The 17,798-nt window shown below is 33.1% G+C and overlaps 1 protein-coding gene across 3 annotated transcripts in view; it reads left to right on the top strand.

Moving 5' to 3' along the window:
• The window catches only part of LOC123710227, a 195,482-nt gene that overhangs the window by 152,288 nt on the left and 25,396 nt on the right, over nt 1-17,798 (top strand). For all 3 annotated transcript variants that reach the window (XM_045661995.1, XM_045661997.1, XM_045661996.1), the window contains 5 exons: nt 4,007-4,145; nt 4,458-4,616; nt 7,810-7,978; nt 13,442-13,631; nt 14,796-14,914. In XM_045661995.1, coding sequence (XP_045517951.1) covers nt 4,007-4,145; nt 4,458-4,616; nt 7,810-7,978; nt 13,442-13,631; nt 14,796-14,914 — 776 coding nt within the window. The remainder of the gene's footprint in view (nt 1-4,006; nt 4,146-4,457; nt 4,617-7,809; nt 7,979-13,441; nt 13,632-14,795; nt 14,915-17,798) is intronic.

Below are 17,798 nucleotides of genomic sequence, written 5' to 3'. Positions count from 1 at the left end.
TATCAAATCGAAATATAGTTAAATTTTAGTGAACTTAAAATATAAAAATATTTTACTTGTATACTCATAAAAGTTACGGAATAAATACATATATATAATATAATAATACTACAAAACACAACTACAGGTTCGCTGAACAAAAATATGCTACTTATTTTTTCTTGTACGTTTTTCATATTGATTTAAAAATTTCAGATCCGTTTCGCAATACCGTATATTCTTTTTACAAATTCATATAATTCACCATAATGATTTGTGGTCTTACCTAATATAGATATTAATATTTTGATCTATAAAGCAAGTTTGCAGAACACAATGGAAATATATAACATTATTATATCAATAATAATAAATTTTATAACGTCTCTACAAAGCGCGTCAATTTGAAATAATTTTCTCATAACGTATCTAAGATTATGCCTACGTGGGACGCTATTCTTATGAAAATGTTACAGCCATAGTAAATAGAGCTATCATTGTTATTTAACAATGGAAATTTATATTGTAATAATGTTGCCTTTATTCAACTCGAAGTTATCTGAATCTTTATTTAATTTCAAATATTCGAACATAAAACACCTGTTGTTCACATTCTTTTTTTGAATATTGAAATTTGTGTTAACATTGCTGGCCACAAAAACTCTAACGCAAATTTTCTAAGTATTTCGAATAATCTTCATGAACTTCAGAAGAATGAACTCAATGTCTTACTTTAAATAAAACCAGTTTTAAAGATTTAATCATGACAAAATGGTCGTAGTAAAAAGTTTCATAAGTTGTTTAATCAAGACAAATGACTCTATTACTATAATGTCACATTATTGTGTGGTAACTGGGAGGTCAATTAATGTCATAATTTTACCGGCAACATTTTTAGAGGACAGTTCACACTATTATAGATGAATAATGAGCAATTAATTTGTGTTGGAAACTACTAAAAAAGTGTTTTTTTAAAATCTATAGATACGTAACTGGTTAGTTTTTATAGGGATATATTATGGGCAAGATAACAGTTACTGCTAGTCACAGAAGACAGAAGTGCCTTACTGTGTTTATTTGGGGATTACAGGGACTTACCCTTAGAACCTTAAGTTAACTATGTGGTGTTATTTTGACCATTTTCTTGACATGTTTACCTTAAGATGGTAGATTGGTGAAAAGCGGGTATATTTCAACTTCAAACAGTGTCAATGTATAGATGATATCTCGTGAGCAAGATGCCACAGAGGTCACCCGAGTTTTTAACTGACATTAAAATGTAACAGGCATTTACATTCTTTACGCAATGTAAAGTAAATTTATTTTACATAGTTAAGTAAAACGATTTTACGGATCGTGAGGCGCGTATATTTCTGATAACGTAAGAGTTAACACAAAATTACACATTAATATGTATCACAGCAAATTTAAAAAAAAAACTTTGACAACGATAATAAATATATAAGGAATAGTATTGGAGAGGAATTATAAATGCATTCACAATGTACATTACATTTTTTACGGTTGAGTCAGTTTCTTAGAAGCGCGTTTGGTTATCGAACCTCAATATACCATGTTCGATTTCTGTCTTCGAATCTTCTCTCGAACGACTGAATTATTTTTATCATACGGGCTCATTTAACTCTCAACTAACGCTCATTAGTACGGTGAAGGAAAACTGTGTGGTGTATATGAAATATCAATTTACAAATAAGGATATGTACGATTAAAAATATTTCCATTTAACAAATTAAATTTAACTTTCGTGACGTTTTAAATGATCAGATAAAATTCCACGATTCTTACAAAATACACAGAATATGGAATCTTGTAACTGATTGCCATCACTTAATTTCGTTATTTCATAATGCAGAAAAATTTAACCAGAAACTATGTATTTATTTGATTACAGATTTTATTTACTTGAACTTACTAAAACTTTTATATTCCTTAATACGATTAGGACACTCGAAAGTACATTCTCACAATTGTATGCATTTTAGTTCAGAAGGTCTTAGAAACAGTTTTAAGCCAGGATTCACTGCGCCGCTGTCAGATTATACTAGCACCAACCAGTTATACATAGGACTACTGAGAATACGGAAATCAATATATATTATAAACAAATATTGGTGAAATAAAATAATGAATATAAATAATAATGATAATTAAAAATTTACAAATAGAACATTATAAATAATATTTAGAATGACATATAAAAATTATACTTTTAAAAAACCTAGATTTTTCCTAAATATTTAATTATTATAAACTCAAAACAACTTTTTTTATATAGGTAAACAAATACACTTATGAACGTCAACAGAAAAGATGTTAAATTAATTTTAAATTTACATTCTCTACCAGTTCGCAAGTCAAGGGCTTAGAGCGGGCAAAAAACTCTCCACCACTTTTTTTAATCGCTAAGTTTTGAGTCTTCCAAATTGTTTGAACTGGAGCAAATCAATCCCAACGATTAGGATCATTTAAAAATACGTCAAATTTATAAAAAAGTTTTATTGATTTACTTACGTTTAACGAGAGGTTTGAATTTAATTGAATCATTCTCTAATTTAGCTTGGGAGTTTGTTGTAAAAACGAAAACAATTTTCATATATCTTTTTGATATGATTTATCTTCTGGAGCCTGGTTGGCGTAATGACATAATGCGTCTTTCTGATTTGACTTTACATTAAGACTGATATTTTAATAAGTTGTGTTTCATTCTTTTAGAAGTCAACACTACTAGGCCGAGGGCCTTACCAAACCCTAGATATGTACTTATTTCCAAAATCTATATTTATATAAATAGGAAAGTTTTGTTACTACAGGACATTTGATCCATTCTTTCACCATTAGAACCATTTTTCTTTATCAGGTGAAAATGCGGTCCCGCATGTCCGCGCCATTGATGTCGAGCTTAACACGTGGGCTGTGGGGCTGGGTCTATACTCAAAGCCCTCTGCTAATCAGAGGGATAGTGAGACCCTAACCACTAAATCCACACGCCTATAAGATAGACCCTTGGGGTTCGACAAGGCATACAACACAAGGGACCCTGGACGCCATCCGAACCCTACGTTATCCCTGATGAACATAGGCTATAAAACATTAAAAAAGAAATATGTGTGAAATTACGATTGTGTAACTGAAAGTAACACAAGGTGTAAAAAAAACAAATGAGAGTTGATAATCGCTGCATAAACTATTAAGGCCATGTGATGTACCACAGTTTTATAGAATACATCTACAAAAACTATATGTATATATACGTGTAACAAAAATTTGTTATATACGCGTCAAATATTTTTGCATTTAAAAGTCTAACGAGAAAAGCTTTCTAAACCATCGTGCTACGACTGAATGAATGGGTAGACAGCTAGTATTTTATAAAATAAATATCTAGACTGGCCTCTAGTTTTATTATATGTTTTACAGTGAACCACCGGTGAAAACTTAAGCCGTTTATGTCCCAATAAAATTTGAACTGACAACGGTATGTTGTCTCGTAAATGTTAAGGTTAATTCGTAAAAAGTTGGGATGTCCAACCGGTTGCGTGGCTCGGCCTTACTTGGACGATATAATTGTGATGGGACATTTTTGCTCGGTTCACAAGTGAACAAGTCAATGTTAAGGGCAACTTACTGTAAATATAGGTAGCAAACAGCATCACACGACTTCAATTGCAACATTATTAACACTTATATACGAGAAGGTTTTGCTTTGGCGTAAAATACAGATTTAAAGCATTGTATAGATATTTTGTTACTTGATATAAGGAATGTTTTACGAAAAAAATTATATTTTATAAGCCACGGTTTAAAATTTATTTAGACCTATTTTTAAGGAAAGTCAGCTTATTTATAATGTTCGGAGAAGAAATACTAACATTATTAATTATTACTATGAATAATTAGGTGATATTTTAAAAGTTTGAAATAAATTACGTCATCACATCACGAAAGCTTTTCGTACATGTATGTTCGTTAGGGTTGTCAAAAATAACAATTAATAATTATGTTGCAGGTGAAGGCGGTGGTGGTCCCGCAAGGCGTTGTGCCCGAGATGCGGCGTCCCCCGCGCAAACGCATGCGCCGGCGTCTGCGCCGACTGCCTCCAGTGTCAAAGTCGAACGGCTAAGCCCACACGAATCCACCGCCTCCAGGTAAAAACAATGAGGTTGCAACAATATAATATCTTGTATTACAAACTGAAACTAATGGTATTACGAAGTCATTCAGAGAGCCAAAACATTACCAACGATCAAAAGTTTACTATGCAATTATTATTATTTATGTAACTCATCAGGAGGAGGCTCATCTGATGATCCGTTATACCGCCGCCCATGGACACTCATTGCCTTAGTATCTTTTAGGCATATTAACATTGCAATATTATCAATTTAAATGTCAGCTAGGTAGCATCTACAGAATCTCATTTGATTTTAACCGAAACCTCAATACAACTGATTTGACAGATCTCGCAGCGTGACGCCATCAACGTCGTCATACCCGGGCACACCGCCGGAGCGCGGCAGCCCGAGCCACGCACCCCCTGCGCCCGCGCACCCGCCTCGCAACTACTCTGACATAATGCGCTCGCTCGCTGCCAGATACAACACACATCCCACTAACGAGTGAGTTACAGCCCTAGCTCCTGTTTCAAAATTTGTTGTTATACTGAAAAATATTTTGTTTTTAAGACGGTTAGTTCACTATTCACAACGGCTTTTATGACATTAAAACTGGGTTTTAGGATTTTTCCAAATTTTTATTTTTTTTGCAATGCATGCATACCCTTCCGAGGAGGGATATTTGGGACTTGTCCATACGCACTAAAATACTACCCCCACCAACAATTGCCCTATAACATCTATAATGCAACATCTATAACATCCTATAACCACCTACATTAGTACCACCTCCGGTCTCTTTGAATCAAAATTATTGTTGATGAAACTGTAATCAAAAATGTCAAATAAAGCCAAGCCTAGAACTTCATACAAGTATAATGTAATACATGTATTTATCAATTGATTTATATGCCTCATTATATAACCATATAAATATCACAAGATATATGTACGCTTCAGTTCAGCGACCGCCTAGTGATGCCCAAATCAATTTGCATATTAATCGATTCGACAACAGATCGCGTTTAGTCGACAAATTATCATGATTCGTGAGAACCGCCGTCTGAACTTATGTTATATTAATGAATTGTTCATCTCACGGTGCTAGGTCAGTGACCTCTGTCAAATTTAATTACGATTCGACCGATCGGTGCCCGAGTGTCTTTTGCTGGTCACACGGGCCGTACACGCTATAATGACCCGTGATTTAAGGCAACAGGGCATAAATTTCCGTAATTAACGGGCATAACGCTTGAATTGGTAATATTGTGTATAAACACCTGCACAAAGTGATAAATATTGTTTCACTTAATGAGATAACAAAAGTAAATAACTGCTTCATATTGAATAAATTAAGTTCTAATTGAGTTGTATTGAAAGTGTTTTGTAATAAATCATTCATATTGAATTGTTTTCTGACAGTATTTTGACGTTTGATACCCCACCGTGTTGTATTTGCAAATGACAGCCTTTTAAGGCCATAATTTAAATAAAGAAGCGTACCAATCGCATTTATTTCATTTTAACTGTCATGTTACCAATATGGATTATTTTTTAATTATTATTTACAATTACAAACAATTATAGCACCAGAAATATAATTTAACTAAACGAAACGCCCGAAAACTAAACAAGAAAAAGAACATAGTATTTCTTAAAATGTATCTTAAACTTTAATAAAACTTACAATAAAGAGAATTGTATATTTAAACCCAGTGCAATATTCAGTGACTCTCATCCCTGAGGTCGTAGGTTCGATCCCCGGCTGTGCATGAATGGACTTTCTGTCTATGTGAGCATTTAACATTCATTCGAACGGTGAAGAAAAACATCATAAGGAAACCAGCTTCCTTTAGGCCTAAGACATACACGGCGTGTGTCAGGCACGGGAGTCGGGACCCTAATTACCTTTTAGATTGACAAATTATTATGAAACAGATACAGAAATCTAAGGCCCAGACCTAAAAAGGTTGTAGCGCCACTGAATTATTTATTTTTATATTTATAAATATAGCCCATAGACACGCCCATAGACACTCACATTGCCAGACGGCTCGGAAGTGCGTAGCCGGCCTTTTAGGAATTGGTACTCTATTTTCTCGAACCCTAAGTCGAATTTAAAATACATCAGTGGGCAGCTGGTATGTTAAATTCCACTTGACAGTATTACCTATAGAAGTTCCTCGTAACCTATCATTAGTCCAGATACCATTTTAACCTCGACTAACTCTATAATTCCTAACCTATTGACTTTATTTAAAAATACCTGACCCAAGGCAGTATAATAATATAATCTCCATATAATTTATTCCTATAATTATATCCGATATCCGTTGTTATACAACGTTCAAGGATATTGCATAAAACTTTTGAAACAGTAGTGATAATCGCAAATGACTACTAGCTAATAACCGTGTATTGAAAGAATGGTTGTGAATTAGGTTAAACCTATGTTATTATGGTAAATATTTTTGTAGTATTTGATCCTATATTATCGTGTTATTCAAACAAACAAACACAATGAGAATGGCAAACATTGGCACCGAATTGCAGTAATCAATTTATTAACGACGTGTTTTCGGTATGTTTCTTTTTTAATTTATTTATTTAAAAAAAAGCGTTGTGAAGCGTACCTAATCCGCATTGTTAAGTAGTAAAAACTAAAATTGGAAGCGTAATTTTTTATTATTTCTAAAATTTATTATCACCATAATTGTCATGTATTCTTGCATAGATATAATTACATGTAGACAAGGTATAATTTTTGATGTGGTGTACTTTAATAAATAAAAATGTGTGCGTGTACTAGTGTATACACGTAAGAAGTGAAACTTCTTTATGACTTTATTTTTCGAAAAATTATCTACTATATGTAACTTTACAGAAATTTGTTAAATAAAGTTAAATTAGACAAGTTTAACAAGACAAACAAATGAATACAAATAATACAAATATTTCATTTTACCTTATTACTACTAAGATTATTACAGAATTTCATTAATTGTAATAGAATTATTACTATCAGTGTTGTCGTTATCATATGTTATATTTTTGTTATTAATGGATTCGAATCTCTTCGAAACAACCGTGGTAGGGACAAGAAAAAGATGGCGCGTAACGGTAAATAGTGACGCGTAACCGAAAAAAATTACGGATTTTTTTTACAACGCCGATAAAGAAGTTTCACTTCAATAAACTTTGCACGATTCTAGCTCCAATTTTAAGTACAGCAATGTTAAAATATATGATTGGTGCCTTCTTTGATAAAATCGCCCATTACAAACCTTCGTTTATTGGCCTATAGGGCTCATTTTTTCCTGAGATGTTTATATGCAGTACTTATGTTTATGTGTATTTCTTTTCTTTATTTATTAACTTTTAATTAGTATTTTATTATTACGATTTAAATAATGGATAATACGATAGACATCACACGGGGTGATGGATTCCTAGCGAAACAAAAATTATTTCGGAATGGCCATTAACTAATACGTTACAAAATGTCGTCTCTTCACGCTCAAGAATGTCATTTATATGAAGCAATTACAATACTATTGCTAACTGCTAGCTGCTACTATTTCTAACTGAAGTTAGAAGACTATCTTTACTAAATTAAAATCGATAGTTTCAACGATAACAAACAAACCCACCATCAAATATTAAGCGAATTTTAATTAATGTACTAATATGTTTTTAGCTATTTCCACCGAGTCAACGGTTTCGGAGTAGAACCACGCGCGCCGGTACAATCCAACGACACAAATGATGCTCCTATGGGCGGATTGTTTGCCAAATTAGCCAAACAGCAAGGGGGACCACCGCGGATTCCGGCATTCCCTGTCATGATAGACATGACCTCCACAAAGGTATGTTTGCCTTGTTTGTATTCACGAAAATTAAATACTGTTTTAATATATAATTTCTTAAGATATGTCTAAGCTCTTTATATGTATATGATGTGCCTCGTGAGTAAGATTGCCGTGTGTTACCAGAAAACTCGGTGCCTTATTTTTTGGTAAAGTGAAGAAAAACTTCTTGTGGTAACCGGAACGAAGGTTATTAAAAAAAACAATATCCCCAACTCTTGTGGTCCGGAACCTTGTATACACATATTTTGTATAAATTTATATAAATTTAAAGCTCCAAAAGTAAAGCTTGACAATTTTATTTTATTTTAGGCATTGTTAACATTCATTAATACCAACATCCGTGGCCCAAATATAGTGTGTTCAAAGCGTAATATTTTACGAAACACAGGCTTAAGAGTGTTATTAAAAGATAAAAACATTGTTTTACAATTTCCTTTAACGTAATGTACATTACTGGGTAATGCCAGTCCCCTTTGAAATAATTCACGCTCAGCTGACTCTCATTTCATAAGCATCTTTAAAATTCATTAATAATTATAAATTCTGTGCTCGCTGACCTTCCCAGTTTAATTGTACTCTCCTCGCCGTTTCATAGTTCACGGCTGTGATTAAGACGTCTCTGTACAACGGGGGGCTACACATATGTTTCATTTAGAGTCTGATACTTGTGTTGCGATGATATAAGATGGAGTCATATTGCTAGTAAATTTGTCATTATACACCTAGCACAGTTTGGTCATTACACGTTGTTAAATATGCCTACATAAAGTGAAGCATTTAACTTTTCTTTATATTATTTCCCTCCATAAAGAACTATATAATTTTACAGTCTATAGTTTATGGAAAATAAAAGCTGTTTTTTTTTTAAATATCCCCGACTATTATAATGTAGGAACTTATTTTGTACCCATATTTTGTACAAATATACCAGTCCTATTCTCTATATTCATAGGCGAGTGGGGGCATGTCGTCTCGCCTCCGCTACGCTCTTGTTGTAGTGAGTGACGCATTTCAATATCATACTAAAGAAATCTGTAGATAGCACCTGGACCCTCCAAATACAGGAATAAAGAGATGCTTCGCTGTCTGACTTGAAATAGAAGCTGTACATATGTGTAGTTATACCAGGCCCACGCGATGGTATCTCGCTTAGAGATCTTTATTGAATAAAGCTAATTTATGGTAATTCCTGAACCACAGTAACTACTACCATTAATTAGTTACAGTCTGTGGCTGATCTTGTTATTTGTGATTATTGCAACTGTATTCTTAATACATTGTAATAAAATAATATAATATTTTTTGGCTTTATTGCTAACGTATTCGTTGAAATCCTGTGCTAAATTTAATATAGAACTATAACTCTTTTAAATGTCCGACCTAGGAATAACATAACGTAGAAAAATATTTGTTAAGAACATCATCACGGCCCATACGATATACGAACAGAGATATGCTACTCGTAATTCTACTTTTAGATAATATGAATACTTATTATATATGAAAATGTGATTTTACATAATTAGTGGTTTAATTACTTATCTATAAATGCTCTATAAACCATAGAGTTTTATGTTGTCTATGTGGTGGCGAGTGGCTATGTAACTGTTGCAGCTCGCTTATATAGAGTTTAGATTAGTGTTACCTAACATTTTTTGAGCCAAAACTCACCGTAGCTTTTCTAAAATTATTATGCCCCATATGTAACATTTATAATTTAAAAAAACTTAAATGAAAATATAACTTCACAACATCTAATACTAAAAATAGAAACTAAAGTTCTAAATAATTTTATTATAATAATTAAAATAAATAATTTTCGACTAGCCGCCCCTTAACGCCTTGGCTATCAAAAGAGATTTCTGTGGCCTAGAAAACATAAGATACTTAGTAGGGAACAATAATTCCACGTCCTATTATAGAAGATCTTATTACTATTATTGTAACAAACGTACGTGACGTAACGTGAATTATTCTTACAAAAATCATATTGTATTTTATATAAAGAAACATTTTGGAATGATTACAAGCATCCTCTTTAAATAACATTCTGACATTTAATGAAAAAATATGATAATTAGAATCTTTATAATCATAACGCGGTTACACCGTGCTTCCTGTGGGGTAATAATCGTAATTAAGACCGATAAGGCTCTGACCTTTACACTTCCTTTAGATAAGAAGAAAGTGCTAAATGTGGTTGCTAGTTGGCACACGACAAGTAGGGTTGTTACAAGTTTTTTAAATTGTCATGGAAATGAAGCAGATTAAGTAAACAACTTATAAAAGTGTTCAACAGCGGCCAAATTATATTAAAACAATTATTCTAAATTCCCTTCTCTACACAGGTCTTACTGTATGTTTTAGCATGACTCTGAGTTTTCAAAGTCTAAAACGCTCACGCTTATAACAACAAATAAATACAGAGTTTATTATACACACAGACCCGTTCACATGCTTATACATTTACGCATACTTAAGGTATTATACAAGTTTTGTTTGATTAGATGTAAGACTAAAACTGTTTTTCTTAAAAAAAAACTGTTTAAAACGTGCAACATATACCACGGAATATCCCACTCAAGGGCAACTGATAGAACACCATAGCGCTTAAAAGTATTCATGGCGAAAAAACACTACACAAATGAATTGTTTTATAACATACTGTTATTATATCTTGTTATTTTTGACAACCCTATTAGTCGTATCTAAGGTAAGTACGACTTTGCCCAGTGCAGCGAAGCATCTCCTCTCTCCACTAAAGGTAACTGGAGCTGCACTAATTGGCGTAGGCACGCGCGTGCGCGCGCCACTCGCGACACGCCAATGATGGGATGTGAAATCGAACTTTTTCATATGAAATCGATGTTACAGTCGCAGTTCAGTCAGTCACGTACGTTTGGCCAATTAGCTGAGAGTTATTGGGTTCCAATTTACAAGAAAATAATTGCCAAAAAATGACCTCGAACACAGAATGTACCTGGAGAATCTATGCGAACGGATAGTTCAGCAACTTCAAGTAAAACATAAAAATGAAACAGTTTGTTCACTGCAACACCAAGTGGTCCCCATGGAATATAGTCCCAACAAATTAAATTACATACATCCACGTCTATTTGTCTCTCGGGAAAATATAAAAAAGAGGCTGCGTTGTAAAATAATATACGGTATCTATATAAAAACCGGAATTTCACATTCAATGTACCAGTGAACACGCGAAGTGTAGCGATTTTTGCTCATCGGTTTTCAACTTTCTAAGAAATGGTTGAAGTTCAGTTTAACGTAATTTAGATCGCGATCAAGTAAACACTAGTTACTTTCTAAATTCGATATTATCTGATCGCCGATATTAACATGATTTGTTACATTTCTCTTTGTCTACAGTAAATTTATAGAATTTATTCTCACCTGACGGGGAAACGGGAGCGCGGAAATAAATCGTAAGATTAATGGCTACAGCTCGTGCGATTGTAGGGTTGCTGTAATAAAATATAAATTAAGCACAAAGCTCCAATTAACTGAAAAGGTAAGGATCTAAACAAGTATAAGGCACACATAACACAATGTATGGAAGTAATTAATGAACTGCACATATTAACAGACGTTTTTAATTGTCCGTGGACTGACAAAATGTCAGCGTCCTGTCAGTTTCTAAACTGTAGGAAATATTTAGTCTTTTTGTAAATGTTTTAATCAATTACTGATTAATATTGTGTTGTTTTTAATTATGTGATATAATACATAGTTTCCGCATTAAAATAATCTGTAATGGTACGTTATTTTGGATACCGTGTGTAACTGTAACTTAAAAACACTTAAACAAAAACACACGCTCTTTTTTAATTTAAAAAAGTTAATTTCAGGTAAATACTTAAATGCCGTCAATAAATTACGACAAATTTCAGGAGTGTTATTTTAGTAAATAAGTTTAACATGAGGCAACCCTAAATAAAAGCACACGGCGCGTGCGGCTATGTGTTCATTTCACGCGCGCGCGCATCGAAATTTTACCTAGAATTAGTCCGTGTTTTTTACTTTGCAGCAATTAAAAAAGATAGATTGCGATTTGACCCGCGGGCAGCGAGCGTAACGAAAGGCCAGCGTTATGATGAATGTCGGCCACTTGTGGGTGCTCTCGATCAGATAATCACCTAATGTTTGTGCAGTGTCTACTTGAGTCGCTACTGATGAGTTGATTTTTAAAGCGTTTGAGATGGAACTTCAAGTCAATCTGATATACAGATGTAATAACTTCTAAAAATATAATCATGATTGATGCAATATAAAGTATTTTAAGTTTTAAGATGTTAAAAATTGCTTGTCTTTTAAGAAAAGACCAGACCAATTAAAACTCTGGCATTGAGTGTAAGTCTTTAAAGCAGTCAGACAAAACCGTATTGTATAATTTTATTTTTAAGTATTCATTATTATCTTTCTTGAACTGAGGCTCCGGGTTATATTGGACGTCAAACATTGGTTAAATTATTTTTTTATTTTATTTATTGAGAAAGATTTACAGCTTTACTTACTAAATATAATGCTTTTTTTACGTCATTAAATTATTTTTTTACATACAGTTAAGTACTAATAATTTTAACTGGATTCTTAACAATAAAATGATTAAATTCAACTATATAAAGAAAGTAATAACCTAAGTAAAAAATTGGCTAAGTACCACTTAACAGTTTATAATAACTTATTATAATCTTATTAATATCATCACTTGCTCTGTATAATTTATAACAATTAAAAATTAAGAACTTTCGTCCATGTAACAAACTAGTAAGATACAATGAACGAAGAAGGAATGAAACTTCTTCCTTATGTATAACATAATTGTTTAACTTATAAGCTTATCCAAACAACAAATGTCACCTAGAATAAAAAACAGTCACACATAACTTAGCAAATAATTAATGTACCGAAATTTAATGTTCTAAAATGTATTCCTGACGTAACACTGTTACGTCTGTCTAACAAATTCTAAGGTTTCAGCTGTCTGATTTGAACACTGTTTACAATTCAGACCGTACTCAATCGTGCTATAAAAATTCACAAATCTTATTAGGTTAGGTTAAGCTGTTGAATTTTTGAATGGAATTTCACATATTAATATGATTACATGTGCCTTATATTGGGTTTAATTTTCCTGTATCACCTCGACGTCCGCCGCTCAACAACAGAGCGTTTTTGCCAAACACCACCACTACATGAAACCAGCCGTCCATTGAAGTGATTCCGAACCAATTTGACGTAAGGTCCTTCAAGAAAAGAGCGTACCAAGAGTGTCCATAGGTGGTATCACTGAACATCAGATAAACCTCCTGCCTGTTTGCCTCCTGTTCTATAATTTAATTCTCATCTGTTTTTGTTATTGTGGTGTAAATAAGGTGTTAATATTTCATAAGATAATTATTTTAAGACCAGCATTTTTTAATTTGTGTCATTATATTTCAACAGACTTTATTAGCAATATCGCGCGTGGGCCGTGGGGGAAGATCGCGGCGCAAGCGTATCGGGACCGGTGCAGTTCCCGAACACTCACCGCTTGATCTCTCCGCGGCGGGAGAGAGCGCTGCAAAGCGAGCACGACTCTCCGCCAGTCCTAGCACACGGAGCGACGATGATAGGGATAGGATATCAAATGAAGGTAATATTTGACACCATAATGACTCTGCGGTACAGTTGTTACCCACATCTTGTGGAGACTAGCGTTAACTCAATTTTTCTGTCATGAATAAAGTTTAAATTATATTATTATTAATTATATATGGTATACTTAATTTAATAAAACTTCTTAAGTTAAAATTAAGTTTTCTATATTTCTAATTAATTTTACTTAAAATCTAAAAGGGACAATTGTGCTTCTTTAATTTTTTTAGTTTTAATAGTTCTGAAAGTTTCAATTACATATTTAGACTTATTGAGAATTAAGGAAGTAAATTATAGCAAATAAAATTAATTTGTAGTATATTTAACGATTTTAAATTCAAAATATAATAGTTGTGAGGAGAAGAAGATTTTCTAAGTCGTATTCGCAAAAATGCAATTTCACGAGATTTTCCACGGAAGAAAAGTCAAGGTACACGCACGCGCTATATTTACTACGGTCATAATTATGAGTTAGATATAACTGTAGCAGTTAATTAAAATCATCACGCGTCACTGTGTATTGCATAATTCATTGCATTGATTTAAAAACGTTAGTTAAAAAAAATCGACTTATGAATATTATAAATTGAATATTAATCATAATCACATGTTTGCGATGGTAACAAAGCAATCTATATCTAGCTTTGTATAAACAAAACGAATTTCGTAAGTGACAATCTTCAAAAGTGATGTATGCTCAAGCCAATGTTCTGAATGCATGTAATCCAACTGTTATAACCTCAAGGCAATATTTTATCTCAATCATGTAGGGTACATGGGGCCCATTTGGTTGTCAAGAGTGGGGGGATGAATTCTTCATGTTGAATATGAAATGTATTTCTCATTGTTTTGGAAATTAACTTACTGTGTTACGTTAACATGTTGCTAGTCAATTCTTCCTAATATCTATCTTTGAGGTTGTTTGAGTAAACAATTCAATCCTTACATATTTAAAATTAATAAAGGGTATAGGAACTTTAGAAAGGCTAATGTAGCACGCCATTAAAAAGGCTGGCTCACTTCACTGCACAAGCTCAGCAACAAAATACTTTATAAAATCAAAACCATTATTGTCTCTGGCTTATGACCTTCATAGAGTAAAACATTATAGCGGTGAAGTTAAAAGTTTATAAAAAATAATATTTTTTTGTTTTTCGTGTAGATCGGAGCGAAACCCGCGACTGCCTCTGCGCAGAGGCGCGCGCGCGCATCTCCGCCTGGTCCGTAGACGACGTCTGTGACTTCGTGAACTCAATCGACATTTGTGCTGAATATGTTTCGGTAAGTTTTTATAACATTAATACCACATGTATGAACCATACAGAATACGTACGGAAGATATTCAGTTAAGATATAATATAATACTAATACAGAAAGTTTTAAGAAATTCCTTATACAGTTTAGGCTTGTATGTTCCACCATGTACGGAAGCTTCGTAAACAAATGAAACGATGTATATAGAAACCCAAATAGCTGGGTCAATAAAACTTGTAACCTGTCAGTTATATGACATGATTCGTAAAAAATATTGAAGTACGTGAGAAACGCTTTTAGGTAACTCTCTCAGTTATTTTGTGAAATCGTAAGTGCAATGCAATTTTTTGGATGCTGATTTTGTAACGAGATGTTTTATTAGTACTACTACTATATAAAATGTTATCCGAACTAATTTGACTTCCTTCAAAAAAAGAGTGTACCGATGGTTTCAGGAATTGTAAGTGTCCATGATGAACCTGCTGCTCGATTGCCAGCTATAAATTTAAAAAAAATCATAAAAATTAAAGTTTTATTGTAGTCTCTTCCCGTCAAATTGTGCTTACGCTAGGTTGAAAAGAGGCGAGTATTAAGTACTAAAACTTTTAATGCATTGATAAATAACAATTAATATGAGTCAAATGACTGACGCAGCCTATTTTATATGAGTGAGAAAAGCAGAGCTATAAAATGTCATACAAGAACTTACTACGTGTACACCAAATAGGATATATTTACAAAACAATGAAATAGCAAAAAGCTGTCTACAGTTTTCAGAACGTAATTAAATTCCGCAACTTAATGACTTCGTGTTCGAAAAGCGCGGTGGTCCAACGACTATTACCATCCACGATACGATCCGAACAATTTTATTAGTCGGATGCCGGAACATTCAAGTCATCGAATATAAATATTCCTCTTTAAGACCACTTACAAATTACATGTTACTTGCATTAAGATATGGGTTTATGGATTCATCCTGATACGTTTATTTTATCATATGGAACTTTGTCTAAGTAATTTTATAACATAATAAATGTCGCTTTTATATCAGTAATATCTTATGGAAAAGCGCGTAACACAAGTGAAAATTAATTGTATTTTATTTTAAGTTTTATACAATGTGGTACAGAGAGCATTTCCGTCACATTATCTCTAGTCTACGTAAGTCGATGAAAAGACTCTGAAATTATAATTATTGTTTTTCACCTACAGAATTTAAAACCAATAATTATTTTAACATTGTACTAACGAATCAATGTCTTCTACCTATCAAGTTATCTAATAAATTTTTAACGATGTATTAAATAGTCTGACAAAGGCCATGGTTTCTGTAACCTAAAAAGCCTTAAATCATGTTTCCGTGAGAATTAAAATGTTTTCGTAAGCACATTTGGAACACCACAGAATTTGTCACGTGCGTTTTGTAACTATTTTGACATGACACTACTCCGTGACGTGAAATTGACCATTACGGTGTTGCGCAAGGCTCTAGCACGGCGATGTTGTACAATTCTATAGAGCTACAAGCTCGTGTTTTGGCTTTACGATATCTACAATAAGGAACACAATTATTACGTGATTCTTAGCTATTCCGTCTTATTTAATTATTGTGATCACATACTTAGTATACAAAACATTCACTCAGATTTAAGAATGGGGCATGGAGTAGACAATTCCTGTGTGTTATATTGATATTTTTAGCAAGTAGGTTTACCATGGAGAGTTTTCAGAAGAGTTGTACGGCCTGCAGGTGAGTTTCATTATCGGACGTCAAGGCAAATAAAAAATACCATCCGTATCACCTCGACGTCCGTCTGGTGTGACTACAGCTGAACGTTTTCTAAGGCAGTTTTTGCCGCGCATCACCACTATGGAACCAGCTGCCCACTGAAGTATTTTCGAACAAATTCAACTTAGCGTCCACCAGAAAAGAGCGTACCAATTCTTAAAAGGCCGGCAACGCACTTGCGGCAATGTGAGTGTCCATGGACGGTATCACTTAACATCAGATGAGCCTCCTGCCCGTTTGCCTCCTATTACATATTAAAAAGTAGGTGATCAGTTTGTGGACCTTGCAATTATTTCGCGGAAATGGAGTTCTCTGTGTTATAGGCATTTGTTTCCACTATTGTCAATATAACCTGGAGAAGAAGAGATTCCTGTCAGAGCTATTGTTTTGCATAGTGACGATACAAAAGTAATTTCACTAATTTAAAGAACGTTAATCTTCATCGTCGAAATTATTGAAAAAATAACTGGTTTATCGGCATTTAAGTGAACTTAATTTTATCTTGGCAGTATTTTTATAAACAATACCTGTTTCTTCGATAATTGTTTATACTTTTACTTCCTTATATTGGCTTAAAGTTGTTTTTTTATAATAAATAACTTATAATGTTATTATTTGTTTAATACACAGAATTTATAAATTATAACAAAGATTTATATTGTCATCTTATTATTTAGAAAATAATGATTATAAAAATGTAATCTCTTACACGTATTAAGAAATACTACTTAGCAGTATTTCCACTGTAATTAAAATAATACATAAAATTGATAGACGGATACTGCATTAATGTACGTACAAGTACGTGATACTGAGTCGTGCGCGTCGCTTTATGAAACTTAAGTATAATAAACGGCAATTTACCGAGAATAATCTGTACTGAAAAAACTTTAGTAAATAATAGTGTTTAGTGTATGAGTACAGGATAGCTTCCCGGAAAAATACATTTTTTTTAATGTTAACAAATCGACCTCATTCTTTAATTAGCATTATAAAAATAATATATATATATATATATATATATATATATATATAATAATAATGAATGTATTCCTATGTCCCTTGGTCACGGCATCACGCGCGAACGGCTGGACTGATTTCGCAAATTCTTTTTTGTTG

Source organism: Pieris brassicae, chromosome 5 (genome assembly GCF_905147105.1).
Source record: "Pieris brassicae chromosome 5, ilPieBrab1.1, whole genome shotgun sequence".
In the NCBI taxonomy this organism is placed as follows: Eukaryota; Metazoa; Arthropoda; class Insecta; order Lepidoptera; family Pieridae; genus Pieris; species Pieris brassicae.
This window is presented reverse-complemented; position numbering and strand designations above follow the sequence as displayed.